Below are 16,475 nucleotides of genomic sequence, written 5' to 3'. Positions count from 1 at the left end.
CAATTAATAATATATGGAAAAGCCTTCCAAAGGACTCATATTCCTCGTAGACCATTTTTTTCAACCCTTTCTCCTTAATTTCTGCCTTTTTTGTTCAATGAAGTCCTTTCACACTCTTTACTTCTGCATAACCTGTTTTTCCTATTCAAAACATATTGGTTATTGTTTTAGCAAAATGTATTGGATAGAAATCACCACAATTGTTCTTCCTGCAATTTTCTCTTATTATTTATATAATTTCTTCAGTTCGTCTGTGAAGGTGTCAAAGTTTTCCTTGAGCGTTTTCTAGCCATGTGACATTTTGACACACATACCTTCCACTGCGTAATGAGGCAACCAACGTGGTCTCTGATTCGACCTCTAATTTATACTAACCACGAAATATTTGAAACTCTAACGCTACTCAGCAAGTTCGTTATACAATTTTGGTATCGGAAGTATGGCTACAGTGTCACTTAGAAAATTAAAATCGACCATATTTTTGGACACTAATCTTACTTGAAAAATCAATTTATTTTTATGGATTAAAATTATAATTATATAAATAAAAAACAATGTCTTCCAAAAACAAGTGTAAGCTTCCAAAATATATGTACAAATTTTTTTGTAAATAGCAAAAATTTTTAGATTTAATTATGTTACACAATAATAATTACTTTTAGGAAGTTATTGAATACTGATTTAGAGAAAATCAAATGGCTTCGAATTGACAATTTAATTGTACAGATTGTTCACAAAAACTTTCTGAATGTTTTAAATGACACATCATACATAAAAATATATTTATTATATGAAAATTGTTATTATCTTTTAATTTAAATATCAAAAGTCTTCCAAAAATGACACAAAAAAAAATTAGAAATGAATAAAATTGTAGAGATATTTAGAGAATCATAAAAAAAATGTGTTATTCAAAAATAAATACTCGTATCATGTATATTTACATTTAATGTTATTCTTCAAAATGTAAACATAAAAATAAATAATTACGAAATATGTATTCGACAATAAATAAATGTTATAAATATTGTAGTCATAGTATTTTCATTTTATTTACTTCCGAATTCCTTTCTCTTTTAATTATTCACCACTCCAAAATACTGAGCTGACCTCAACTGATTTAAATATGAAATCATGAAATGTAGAAGAGGGCGTAAGCATTATTTTAGAAAAGATAGATTTAGAGTTGTGAATGATATAAAATTGATTAAATGTTCTATAATTTTTTGTTTGCTTACACCATAGAGATAGATGCCTACTTGTTAGAACTAGACAAAGAATGCCTATACACTCTTCAACTGCCATTAAAGTGTCACCAAAGTGTCACCTATAGTTTCTTGGAGTCGCTAATTTAAATATAGCTTTCTTTTTATAGATATTATTGCTCAAATATGCTATTCTAATCATATACATAATGCTCTTGAGGTATAAATAGCTAAGAAAGGGGCCCGGCGAAATCGGAAGAGTGCATACATACAACCTGTTTCTCACTTGCATACTGGCAAACGAGCTTCCTTCTGCGCAAATTGTGACAACTATCGTGCTTATTATTATCCATTATTCACTTTTCGTAGTTTTCATATATCCGTGTGTATGTTAAAAAATTTGTCGGGTTTATAGTGTTTGGGTTCGAAAACTGTAAAAACGATGGGTGTAAAATATATATAAAAAATTTATTTCGAGTTTAATCCATTTTTTTTAGTAAATAATCGTATTTTCAGAAATACGATTTATTTTCCAGCTAACGTAATTTGGCCCTCCCCCCTACCACAAAAATTTGTTTCGGGTTAATTTATTGTAAATATTTTTTAATCCATTGTTCGTCGTTTGTTTGATCATTAAAATTATTTGTTCGATCGTTGTTTATTGATTATTTATTAAACAATTATTTGTCATTATTAAGTTAGCCCCCCATACTATTGATTTCCACTTTTTAGTTTCCTAATAAATGTTTTTTAAGGAATTATTGAATGTTCGTTTATTATTAGGATTATAAATATTTCACATTAATTAATTATTCATTTTTTTAAATTTATTCAATTGCAGACGCTTTTCTTCTTTTATTGCGCATGTGCGCGTTGTCTATATGTCATCGCCAATGTTTAAGTGAAAATATATGTCTTTATTTTGATTTGTAAAACAAAGTAAGGCAAACTCCGCAAAGGGGAGAAGGAATTGAATTAATTAAAAAATTAATTAATGTGAAATATTTATAATCCAACAATTGCTAATAATAAACGAACAATCAATAACTACTTAAAGTACATTGGATAAAGAGGAAACAGTGGAAATCAATATTATGAGAGGGGGGGCGGAACTAAGTAACAAATAATTGTTACTATTATTGTGTAAATAATAAATAAACAACGATTGAACAAATAATTTTAATCCTCAAATGAAAAACAAACGACGAACAATAGACTAAAAAAGATTATAATTAATTAATTCGAAAAGAAATATTTGTGGGGGCCCAAATTACGTTAGCTTTATATCCATGAATTTTTTTTATAGGAGAACACGTTCAACAAAATCCAAAATAAAACAAACAAATGGTAAAAAAATTTAATGATAAAATTGTTTAAATTTTAGAAAAAATGAAAACGTTAATTCCGACAAATGATTTTATACTGTATAAAATAATCATTATTCATTCATATTTATTTTACGTGAAATATGTACAAATATATATAATAAAATATCGTTTTTATCAATTTTTCTGGTTTAATTATTTTTATTCAATATTATACCTATATATCTTTTACCTTTTCATCGATTTCAGGAATAAATACGTTTTACTACAATTAAAATATTACTACAATTATTCATTTATAGGTAAGTTTATTGAAAAAAGGTGAGTAAAAAAAATACATAATGGGTCAGTTTAATGAAAAAAAGTCAGGAAAACAAGTTTATTATATTACATTATTGACGAGTATAATATGTCAAAGGTGGAGTGGTGGCTAACCCAGTTGCCTCCGGTTACAGAGTATGGTTCGTATCTAGCATTGTCCCGATAAATTTTTTTTAAATAAGTAAATAAGTAAACAAGTAGAGAAAAGAGTAAGGTATATTTTATGTGTTTTTAATTCCCACCCCCTGGCAGAATAGTGATTTATGGCATAAGTAGGAAAGTGGGACTAAAATAATTAATTTTTTTTTGTTGTGAAATAACATGTTCTCCTATTACAAAATCTTATAAAATTTCATTTAACAAGAATAAATTGCATGTACAACAAAAGTGCACGCAAAATAAATATTTTTTTAATATTTTGTAATAGGCAAATATGTTATAAAAAGTGGGATAAAATATATAACATGTTTTCCTGTTAATTGATTTTTTAATTTTATAAATACAAATTTTAATACTTTGTAATAGGAGAGAGAATATGAGTGAGATAAACTATTTGACATGTTCTCTTTTTAAAAAGTTCTCATATTTAAAAGTTTCATAGCATAACCAAGCCATTTTTAGCTCCGCGATCTTAGCACCTCATGTGCGGAATTTCGATTGACCAATTATACCATCTGAAATTGGTCATAAAAGGTCAGTTGGTCTCATTAATTGGTCAATAATCAGAAAATTTTTTATTAAAGATTGAAAAAACTCCACCTATGCGCGATCGGGAAGCATTCGCTGATAATTAATTGGTCAGCTAAAATAAATAATTGGTCAGTTTAATTTTATATTCAAAAAATAATATAATTTCGAAAAAATTTTTTCAACATTTGTACTAGGAGAACATAAGTGGGAATTAGTAGTTCCTGATAAGGAGAAAGGTGAGTAAGTGTTTTCACCCCGAAAGTATAAAATTTTATTTTGGCAGAAAGTTATTGGTCTGCCCACTAGAGGTCACACTCACCAAACACGGGTGTGCAGACCACTAACTTTCTGACTTACGAGGTGACAACAATTACCTTGCTATCAGGTACTACTTATTCCGTCCGTCCTTGATGTTCTCCTAGTAGAAATGTGAAAAATATTGAAGTTTTTGAACGAAAAAAAACTAATTTTTTCATCATTTACTAGGCAAACATGCTGTGGTGGAAATTTAAAAAAAAATGAAAATAAAAATCAAATTTTGCTTAAAAGATTTAATGAACTTCTTTTTAATATATGTCCTCACCTAGTTTCGAACCAAGAGACTATTTATTCGAAGTCAGATACGCTAACCATTATACCATTAGGGCTCTGTTATTCGTATTAATAAATAATTATATTCATATTTTCGACTTTCTTAAATTATAACAAAAAGTAAAACTCATTTTTGGAAAATTTTGAGTAGTATTATTACAAAAAAAAAATGGCAAACGAAGTTTGAAATACTTACCTATCGTGAAGTTCGAAATACTCACCTATTTTTAACTGAAATAATATTGTATAGCTACAGAGAGATGGGGAAAAATAAAATAAAAACAGGGTTTGAGTTTTCAACTTTATTTAAATGAAATCAAAATACATAAAAACTATTTTCGAATTACTTGCACATAATTCCATATAATTAATTTCATCTTAAAAAAATTTTTTTGCATCAACTTTTTTTTTACAAACCAAAATACCACACAAAAATAAAATGAAAATCCAAAAAGAATATTACGTATTTACAATCCAACTTCTTTATCTCACCTATATTTTATAAGAATTTGTTTGTACCTTTACTAAAAAAAAATTAATTAGTTAATTAATAATTTTGTTCTGAAAGGAAAAATGGGATAGAATAAAATAAAACAAAATTTAAAATATATAACGATATTTATTTATTTATATTAATTTGAAAACGTTATCCCGAAAATTGATTTTTTACTATATAAAATAACCATTATTATTATTCATTCAAATTTTTTATAGGTGACATATGTACAAATATATATAATACAAGTGAAAACAAACAATTGACTGAGTTAATTGTTGAAATACCATGCATAGTCAGTGTTGATTTATTTATCACATTACACATACAAACATGTGACACATACATAACTGATAATCAAGTATAGTACCTATTATAAAATTTCCGCCTAATTGGCGCCCTCACGAGTAAACAGTGATGTTTATGAAAAAAAATTTTACATTTAAACTTTTGTTCTATCTCTAACGGTTTACAAGATGGGTCCTACGGACCCAAGACCCAATTCACCTATGATGCTCATTTACGAACTTGACCTCACTTTTTACGTCCTGAGTACGCTGTAAAAATTTCAGCTGGATATCTTTTTTCGTTTTTGAGTTACCGTGTCCACAGACGGACGGATGGACGGACGGACAACCGGAAATGGACTAATTAGGTGATTTTATGAACACCTATGACCAAATTTTTATACTAACATCATTATTTTTAAGCGTTACAAACTTGGGACTAAACTTAATATACTATGTATATTTCATATATACATGGTATAAAAAGAGTGAAAAATTTAAATAAAAGGAAAAATTCATTTTTTTAAAAGTAAAAATTTTATCCATTTTTTTTTTTTTTGATATGTACTTCTATCAAATATACATGTATATTTGATAGTAGTACATATCAAAAAAAAAATTATAAAAAAAATATTTCCCCTACTCTGTCTGGTTTATAGTGAAGAGCTGTGCGTAAGTACTCACTGCCCTGATAAAACCATCCGGCTCAAAGCATGCGCGTTACGACAGAGACAACTTTTTTAATTTTTTTTAATATTAAATTAAACTGACCAATTATTTATATTAGCTGACCAATTATCAGCGAATGCTTCCCGATCGCGCATAGGTGGAGTTTTTTATTTTTTCTGCGAATGAGGTGCTAAACTTATTAATTGACCTTGAAAAACTTTAATCTTTAATAAAAAATTTTCTGATGCTGACCAATTAATGAGACCAACTGACCTTTTATGACCAATTTCTGACCTTTCAGATGGTATAATTGGTCAATCGAAATTCCGCACATGAGGTGCTAAGATCGCGGAGCTGCCATTTTTTTACATATTTTTAATATTTTGTAACAGGAGAACATGACGTTAAAGCGTAAGATAAATTTATGATTATTTAATGTCCACCCCCTGACAGAATAGTGATTTATGACGCATGTATAATTGACGTTATTTATAGCAAGAGGGCGGGTAATATGGATAATTTAAACTATAAAAAGAGTGAAAAAAATGTCATTATAAATTCATTTAATTTTAAAGTAAAAATTTTAACCACTTCAGGATACGAACCCAGCGTACATTGGTTTCAAAGACAAGTGCTATATCCACATAGCCACCCGGCTTATATATAACAATATAATTAATTTAATACTTACCTTTACTAAAAAATTAATTGATAATTTTGCTCTGAAAGAAAAAATAGGATAGAAAATTTAAAAAATATAACAAAATTAAAGATATACAACGATTTTTATTTATTTAAAAAAAAATGTTTTAAATTTTCATGAAAAATCAAATTGAATATTTTCATTAAAAAAAATTAACAGAGATTTTTCTTTTCTTATTAAAGTTTTTATATAAAATAAGTAAAATTCGATCTCTTTTATATAAAAATAAAAATAATAATAATAAAGGGTGTCCCAAGATTAACGTCTGGTTCGAACTTCTTGTGTTAATTTGGAACACTTCTTTATGAGGCACAATATATACTTTCTTATAAATACTACTAACTTAACAATAGAGATATGAAGATAGCGAAGCTAGCCTGTAAGTGGATGCGATATTCAAAGCGAGAGAGAAGACTGCCAGTAAGTTCCTCTGTGTCCTTATCTAATGCATATACTTATACTTACTAAACAAATAATAAGTATATATGTACATATGATTATAACAAGGATACAGGGGAACTCACCGACAGTCTTCTCTCTCATTCATCATATCGCATCCATTTACAGGCTAGCAGATCCCTCGCGTTCTCTATGTATAATTCATATTCTATGAACTAAACAGGTAAGACACAAGAGGTTAATTATTAATTATTATGATGTTACAAGTTATTTTTGGTTTTCTTTCTTTAATATTATATTTTTAAAACATTTTTAATTATTAAGTTAGCCCCCCATAGTATTGATTTCCACTTTTTCCTCTTTATTCAATGTATTTTAAGTAGTTATTGATTGTTCGTTTATTATTAGAAATTGTTGGATTATAAATATTTCACATTAATTAATTTTTTAATTAATTCAATTCCTTCTCTCCTTTGCGAAATTTGTAATTATCTCAGAAGATTATTAATTTTTCAAATCAAAACAAAGAGATATATTTTCAAATATAAATCTACATAATGATATCAATAAACCCGCGCTTATCATTTCAACATTGGCGATGACATATAGACAACGCGCACATGCGCAATAAAAGAAGAAAAGCGTCTGCAATTGAATAAATGAAAAAAATAAATAATTAATTAATTTGAAATATTTATAATCCAACAATTGCTAATAATAAACGAACAGTCAATAATTCCTTAAATTCATTGATTAAGAAAGTAAAAAGTGGACATCAATACTATGGTGGGCTAACTAAGTGACAAATAATTGTTTAATAAATAATAAATAAACAACGATCGAACAAATAATTTTAATGATCAAACAAGAAAGAACAAACGACGAACAATGGATTAAAAGAAATTTATAATTAATTAAACCGATTTGTGGGCGGTCAAATTACGTTAGCTTTTTTTCCTATCATCGTCAATCTCTGATATGTATATCAAATATGTTTGTTACGTTTTCACGCTAAAACTAGTGAATGGTTTGTAATGAAACTGTACAGCAATATAGCTAATACTTCAGAATAACACATGAGATATTATTTATAAAGATACATTAATAAAAAATTTTAAAAAATTAAAAAATTAATTTAATTTGACATTTGACATTACCATAAATTACAGATTTCTGTAAAAGTAGTCATTTGACATTACCATAAATTACAGATTTCTGTAAAAAAATCTTCTGTTTGTGTTAAATAGTCAATTTGAAATATTTCACGGCCATCTTTGCTGATAGACTCAATGAATAATTACGACTTTTATACTATTAAAAAAATAGAAAACCATACATATATTTTAACTGTGTAAAACAATCTTGACCATTATTTCAAGTGTTATAGAAAGGGGATAAGTGAGACTCAGAGAGCAATCTTTATCAATTTTACTTTTAAACCCAGCGAAGCGGATGAGTATCACTCTAGTGCAAATAATAAATGGAAGTAACAAAAATAATAAAATAGCACAAAATAGTATTAATCAGTAATTAAACGGTATCACGTATACCCTAAAATGGTATCACGTATACTCGCGGCCATGCGGCGGTCTCACGGACCGTTAACAGTAACACACGTCCACCCGACTCCAGCGCTTGCATCGCACTAAATAATGGTGAAAAACAAATGAAGAAGCTATTAAAAATCGCAAAATCACAGTGTTGACAGTCTGTGAGAGACCAACGCGCGAGTATACGGAGATTAATCATAACTCTAGTTCGAAAAGTCAATTAGTAAAAACTCCCTTTTTATATCATTTAATTATATGTTCTAAGATAATATCTACACTTTATACCCATCTCTCCTATTTCATATTTAAATCAGTAGAGGTCAATTCAATATTTTGGAGCCGCGAATAAATTACGAATAAAATAAGTTGTTTTTGAAAAAATATCTGTAAACAAATTTTAACCCGATCATCTTAGTCAAAATAAGTGACCCTGCACTAAGGTACGTATCGCTGAGATAATGTTTGTCTGAAAGCTTTTTTTATACGTTGGACCGTTTTTGAAATAGTGGAAGCAGAAGATAGAGCACTGAGCTATACGTACCTTAGTGCAGGGTCAATATTTATAAATATATGGTATTAAAAAATTATTTAAGTAATAATTAATCGATAATTAAGTGAAAAACTGTATAATAGATAAGGTCAATCGTGAATCCCAGTCTATTATGCGGTTTTTGTCCATAATCATTCATTAAATATTACTTAAATGATTATTTAATATCTTATATTTGTAAATATTGACCCAGAATTAAAGTTCGTTAAGGTTAGCGCAACACCTTCTGCGCCCTCTATTGCAAAAACGGTTCAACATACAAAAAAAAAGTTTCAGACAAAATTTGTAGAAAATGTTATCCTCTACAACTTTTATAATAAATGCTAATACGATTGAACGCAAAAGAAATGAGATATTAACAAAAAACTGATTTTCGATACCTTTGACCTTGAATATCTAACGACGCGAAGGCGTTATCAATTGTGATTTTTGAGACAACATTTGTACTATCAAAATAAAGGTTTGTACAAAAAATTAGCTTATTCCGTTAGATTCCGAGGTGAAACCCTAAGATGATTGGAGTATTTGTAAGTTATGATTTACAATGTGACAGGTTTAATCAACTGGTACATTTAACCCAGGCAAAAAGGTTCAACTTTGATGGCGAATATCTTTTTTAAAGACAGGCAAATAATTTAAACGTAGCAATTCTGCAGAGGGCGGTTATTCTTCAAAATTTTATTTTATTCTGTAAAAAAGTAGGTTTACAGACATTCTACCTTAAATATCTTAGTAATTCTATAATCACATCGTAATGATATAACATTGGACTATTTTTGACATATACTAAGTTCTTGGATGTATTTATCGGTACGTCAAGCAACATTTTGATTTTTCATCGTATCCAATATTATCTATTCACTTTATGTCTTTGTGTGCACCGAAAATAACCTTGTTTTCTTTACTCCATTGTAGCATAGCGATACTAATAGTTAAATACTAAGATGAATTATCCACTTCCTGAGACTCAGTATCACTTTCATCACTCACAGTAAAATATTCACTCGAATCTGATTCATTATCTGCACCTAAATTAAAACTTAAATTTGTCGATTTGGTACTTGAATTTAGCGTTCTTTTAGTTTGATTAATTATTAAATTTATTGATTTAGTATTTGAATTTAGCGTTTCATTAGTTTGATTTATTACATTTACAGCCTTGGTACTTGAATTTACCGTTTCATTAGTTTGGTTTATTACATTTACCGCCGTGGTACTTGAATTTAGCGTTTCATTAATTTGGTTTATTAAGTTTATCGATTCAGTACTTGAATTTAGCGTTTCATTAGTTTGATTTATTACATTTACAGCCTTGGCACTTGAATTTACCGTTTCATTAGTTTGGTTTATTAAGTTTATCGATTCAGTACTTGAATTTAGCGTTTCATTAATTTGGTTTATTAAGTTTATCGATTCAGTACTTGAATTTAGCGTTTCATTAGTTTGATTTATTACATTTACCGCCTTGGTACTTGAATTTACCGTTTCATCAGTTTGGCTTATTAAGTTTATCGATTCGGTACTTGAATTTAGCGTTTCATTAGTTTGGTTTATTAAGTTTATCGATTCAGTACTTGAATTTAGCATATCATTAGTTTGATTTATTACATTTATCGCCTTGGTACTTGAATTTACCGTTTCATTAGTTTGGTTTATTAAGTTTATCGATTCAGTACTTGAATTTAGCGTTTCATTAATTTGATTTATTAAGTTTATCGATTCAGTACTTGAATTTAGCGTTTCATTAGTTTGATTTATTACATTTACCGCCTTGGTACTTGAATTTAGCGTTTCTTTAATTTGATTTATTACATTTACCGCCGTGGTACTTGAATTTAGCGTTTCATTAGTTTGGTTTATTAAGTTTATCGATTCGGTACTTGAATTTAGCGTTTCATTAGTTTTATTAATTAAGTTCATCGATTTGATACTTGAATTTACCGTTTCATGAGTTTGATTTTTTAAAGTTATTGATTCAGTACTTGTATTTACCGTTTCATTAGTTTGATTTATTAAATTTATTGTATTATTACTTAAATTAAATGATGTAACTGAATCAGATATTTCCAATCCATTTAAACTATGCTCCGGAAATTGTAAATGAGCGACAAGTTTGCTGTAACTGATATTCTCTGCACATAAGATACAAGATATCATTGTTTCACTGGCTGGAAAAAAATATCTCTGTTGAAATTGTAAACAGTTATCAATACTTGCCCATGAATTATGAAATTTGTTCACAGATAATATCAAATCTTTTTCGGATAACAATTTTAAATGATCAGATTTTGAGATATGTTCATCTAAATTATCCACGAACATTTTACATAATAGACATCGATAATTCGATTCACTTATCATTTGTATATTTCGATAAATTTTACCTTCATATTTACGCATTTTTTGTAATAAATGTACTGGGTAGTATGTAAGCAAAGCAAATTTAAAATCCGGAATACACTTTTTTTGAGATTTTTCTTTTGCATGATCTGATTCTCTAGGATTTAATTTGGACAAATTCTTTTGATGTTTTTTCCCATTATTATGCCCTTTAAGATCTTGACGTGAAAGTTTAATATCGCAGATATCACACTTAACTAAATTATTGTTCAATTTTTCTACTGCAAGATTTTTTTGATTCTTATTTAATAGTATTAAATTCGTTTTATGGTTTATCCCATTATTATGCTCCTTTAGGTTTTTTATTCCAACTTCAATATCGCAGATTTTACATTTTACTAAATTATCGTTCAATTTTTCTACTACAAGACTTTCTTGGTTCATATTTAATTGTTTTAAATTCGTTTTATGGTTTATCCCATTATTATGCTCCTTTAGGTTTTTTATTCCAACTTCAATATCGCAGATTTTACACTTTACTAAATTATCGTTCAATTTTTCTACTACAAGACTTTCTTGGTTCATATTTAATTGTTTTAAATTCGTTTTATGGTTTATCCCATTATTATGCTCCTTTAGGTTTTTTATTCCAACTTCAATATCGCAGATTTTACACTTTACTAAATTATCGTTCAATTTTTCTACTACAAGACTTTCTTGGTTCATATTTAATTGTTTTAAATTCGTTTTATGGTTTATCCCATTATTATGCTCCTTTAGGTTTTTTATTCCAACTTCAATATCGCAGATTTTACACTTTACTAAATTATCGTTCAATTTTTCTACAGCAAGATTTTGTTGATTCATATATAATTTTATTAAATTCATTTTATGGTTTCTCCCATTATTATGCTGCTCTAATTCTTTTCGCCCAACTACAACGTTGCAGCTATCACACTTAACTGAATTATCGTTCAATTTTTCTACTACAAGACTTTCTTGGTTCATATTTAATTGTTTTAAATTCTTTTGATGTTTTCTCCCATTATTATGCGCTTTAAGATCTTGACGTGAAAGTTTAATACCGCAGATATCACACTTAAATTGTTTTAAATTCGTTTTATGGTTTCTCCCATTATTATGCTCCTCTAGGTTTTTTTGTCCAACTTCAATATCGCAGATTTTACACTTAACTAAATTATCGTTCAATTTTTCTACAGCAAGATTTGGTTGATTCATATTTAATTGTTTTAAATTCGTTTTATGATTTCTCCCATTATTATGCTCCTCTAACTCTTTTCGCCCAACTACAACGTTGCAGATATCACATTTAACTAAATTATCGTTCAATTTTTCTACTACAAGACTTTGTTGTTTTATATTTAATTGTTTTAAATTCTTTTGATGATTTCTCCCATTATTATGCTCCTCGAGCACTTTTCGCCCGACTATAATATTGCAGATATCACACTGAACAAACTTATCGATCATTTCTTGCACTGGAAGATTTGTTTGATTTAGATTTAATTGTTGTAAATTCAATTGGTGGGTTTTTCCGTTTTTCTGTTCTTCTAGCTCTTTTTGTGAAACAACTCCACACCTATCAGTATCCACAGGTTTATTAAAATTCATTTGATGTACATTTTTTTGATGATTTTTTCCATTAATATGCTCTATTAACTTTTTTTGTAAATTGTTAGATGAACATGATATCACCATATTACAGATATCACATTTAAAAGAATTATCTATCAAGTTTTCTATACCAAGATTTGAATTAATCGAATTTAATAAGTATAAATTCTTTTGATGATTTCTCCCACTATTATGATCCTCTAATTCTTTTCGCTCAACTACAATATTACAGATATCACACTTGACTGAATTACCTGCCAATTTTTCTCCTTCAACATTTGATTGATTTAATTTCTTTTGATCATTTCGCACAATATTGTGTTCTTCAAGTTCTTTTCGAGAAACTGCAATATTGCAATCATTACACTCACTCGAAATACTAGTTAATTTCTTCCCTCCATGACTTAATTGATCGAGATGAAATTGACCAGATAAGTTCTTTTGATGGTCTTTCCCATTATTGTGCTCTTCTATTTCTTTTCGGGTAACTACAACTTTGCAGATATCACATTCAATCAAAACATCAGTTAATTTCTTTTCTCCCTGATTTGATTGATGCTGATCTAACTGACCTGACAAATTCTTTTTGTGATTTTTTCCATTATTATGCTCTTCTAAGCCTTTTCGTGAAACTACAATATTACAGATATCACATTTAACAGAATTGTCAGTTATTTTATCTATTATTAAATTTGAATGATTCGGATTTAATTGAGAGACATTTTTTTGATGACTTTTTTCAATATTATGCTGTTCTAGTTTATTTCGTGAAACTAAAATATTGCAGATATCGCACGGAATTAGATTATTGGTTAAATCTTCTTTTTGTGAAACAACAATTTTACATCCATCATATTCAACTAAAATATCTGTTAATTTCTTTTCTCCATGATTTGATTGATGCAGATTCAATTGGCCGGATAAATTATTTTTATGATTTCTTCCATTATTATGGTCTTCAAGCTGCTTTCGGTTAACTACAACTTTGCAGATATCACACTTAACATCTGGATTTTCTTTTCCATCTTTTGATTCTAATTGTATAAATTCAACAGGAATTTTGCTCTGATGGCTCTTTCCATTTATGTGATTAATTAGTTCTCGATATCCAATAAATACATTACAAATACAACATTTAGTCTGCCCTTGAGTGTGGGGTAGAAAAAAGATTTCATTTACTCGATATGAGATAGGAAGTTCACTCCATCCGACATAAAACCTATTCAACATTTCAATATATACTGAATCAAATAAATTTGATTGATGTTGAAAACCCAAAACATGTTTATACACATTTTCATTTACTGTTTTCTTGCATAAAAGACATCGTGCAAAATTTGTACCAAAAATCTGCATATATTTATCAAAATTATTTTCCTTTATATTCATCATTTCATTTGGATAAAATTGATTTTGTTGTAATTTTGCTTCTTGATTTAAACAATTTGATATAAAATCCAGTTTAATTTTTAAATTTTCCAAATCATTATCAAATTTGAAATTATAATGTTTTATTAAATATGATTTAAAATGATAATAAGTTGAAAACCAATCTTCAATTCTTTGAATTTCTTTTTTAATGATTATATTAATTTGATCAGATGAAATTACATGCATTAATTCTTGAATATTTTTATCGCTCCAATTTTTTATTTTGCAAATCTCTTCTTCCATTTCATTGATTTTTGAATTGAATATTGATGACATATTTTCTTATCGAGTCCTGTGGTTTTACAAAATGGTTATTTTTTAACATAGTAGTGATTACTTTATCTATAATAATATCAAATTACTTATCGTACTTTAAAATGATTATCCAGTCAAATTACACTTTGAAGGTTACAAAAATTCTCATAGAGCTAAAAATTTGTATGAATGTTCAGAATACTATTATAAATGAATTGTGAAAAGTCCCCATCAATCCATTTTGTGCAAAAAATTTTATTGAGGGGGGAAGTTTGCAAAAATAGGCTTTTCGCGTTTTTCAGCAAAACGGTGAGTTTAACAGCAAAAATAGTTCAGACAAAAATTGTAGATCATTCAATTTGCTACAGAATGTGTCTCTGCACCTTTTTTCATAAGTGCTGCCATTTTCGTGATATAGCGATTGAAAGAATTGAAAAAATTATTTTATTCGTAATATGCACGTTTATATAAATTTTTGAACCGTTACGAGTAAAAATATGAATCCCTATATCTTATACATACAAATTAAAAAATTTTTAGAATATAAATCAACGTCAAGAAATCCGTCCCTATTTTTATTTTGTAGCATGGCCTGAGTAACATCTGTATTCCATTCAATTGTCAGCGTTGTAATGCTCGTATACCTGCCTCGTTTCAAAGGCCTCATACTCCACAAAATACTTTTAGTCGTAAGTATTGAAAGAGGTGGTGAATTTTCGGAGTACCTGAAAGACCAGACACCTGTAAAAATTCATGTGCAGTGTCGAAAAAATTATACTCGAAAGAGTAGCATTGATGCTGTGAAAAGACAGCGCCAAGAAGAAGAAGCTGGTTCATCAAAAATAAGTCCTCATATTTTTACTCGTTCAAAAATGTATTACGAAAAAAATAATTTGTTCAATCCTTTGAACCACTATATCACGAAAATTTGCAATACTTATGAAAAAAGGTGTAGAGACACTTTTGGTAGAGAATCGGATTATCTATAATTTTTGTTTGAACTATTTTTGCTGTGAAACTCACCGTTTTGCTGAAAAACGCGAAAAGTCTATTTTAGCAAACTTCCCCCCTCAATAAAATTTTTTGCACAAGGTGGATTGATGGGGACTTTTCACAATTCATTTATAATAGTATTCTGAACATTCATACTAATTTTTAGCTCTCTGGGAATTTTTGTAACCTTACTTAAATTTTATGGACTAATTTGACTGGATAATGATATATCTATATATTTTTAAAAAAGTATTCATAAGAAGTTATAATTTTTTCAATACTAAAATTAGTATAATATTAATAATCATTAATTACTTACTAATCAATAACTGTCAAATTTTTTAAGTTTATTCTTGCATAAGCAATATTAGACCGGCAAACTTGTTTTTTTTTTTTTTATGTAAAAAGAAGTTAGGTACCTTTTTTTTTAATTTTTGTTCATTCATTGTGACAGTGTTGCCAGTGCCAGACTACTTTTTATGTATTCTCCTAAAAATCTTATCTAAGATAATAAATGAGAACTTTAGGATATTTCGACTACCATGTAGCCATCATCAGTATGAATTAGTTCATCGTAATTACACTTATAGCAAAGAATACCATAGTGTTCGGAAATTTTGTATTCCTTAGTCTAGTTTTATTATTCAAAAGTGAATTGAATAAACAATACTTTCGCTAGTGAAAAATAAATTATGAAATTTGATAAAAATTAAAATTTATGTTGAAATATACTTAAATATTCTGATTTTGAGTCATAAAAGCACATTATTGTTTTATTATATTAAAATTAAAAGTCGTAATTTTTAATCTGTATATCACGTGACCTAAAACATGAGCCACCATGATGTGACATCATATAGGCAAAAATAAATAATAATATGCAAGGACACTCAACTCCATGTAACCAAATATCTGTAAAAGAATGGCAGTGGTGTTCCTTTTGCACCGTGATAGAGGAACGAGAGTAATTAAGGCGCGAGTTTGATTTTCGTATGTGTTTGTATTTATTTCGTGCAATACAATTTGGTGCAAAAG

General features: G+C 28.0%; 1 protein-coding gene across 1 annotated transcript; it reads right to left on the bottom strand.

The window, feature by feature from the left end:
- Positions 1–8,141: 8,141 nt before the first annotated feature.
- LOC123305253 (GRIP and coiled-coil domain-containing protein PFC0235w-like) lies at positions 8,142–14,120 on the bottom strand. The gene is made up of 2 exons (XM_044886917.1): positions 11,437–14,120; positions 8,142–11,400 (listed from the first exon to the last, which is right to left on the bottom strand). The coding sequence occupies exons 1-2, from the start codon at positions 14,115–14,117 to the stop codon at positions 9,726–9,728; spliced, it is 4,356 nt and encodes a 1,451-aa protein (XP_044742852.1). The 5' UTR covers positions 14,118–14,120; the 3' UTR covers positions 8,142–9,725.
- Positions 14,121–16,475: the final 2,355 nt, after the last annotated feature.

The sequence above is a fragment of the Chrysoperla carnea genome, chromosome 1 (genome assembly GCF_905475395.1).
Source record: "Chrysoperla carnea chromosome 1, inChrCarn1.1, whole genome shotgun sequence".
Lineage (NCBI taxonomy): Eukaryota > Metazoa > Arthropoda > Insecta > Neuroptera > Chrysopidae > Chrysoperla > Chrysoperla carnea.
The sequence above is the reverse complement of the archived record's forward strand: the minus strand, read 5'-3'. Positions and strand labels throughout refer to the sequence as shown.

What these genes read in the sequence shown, in the direction of transcription:
- LOC123305253 (XM_044886917.1), bottom strand. Translation starts at nt 14,117, where the DNA reads ATGCAGATTTTTGGTACAAATTTTGCACGATGTCTTTTATGCAAGAAA. An exon ending in CATAAAACGAATTTAATACT is followed by an intron (nt 11,401 to 11,436) that starts ATTAAATAAGAA and finishes TGCAGTAGAAAA; the next exon opens with ATTGAACAATAATTTAGTTA.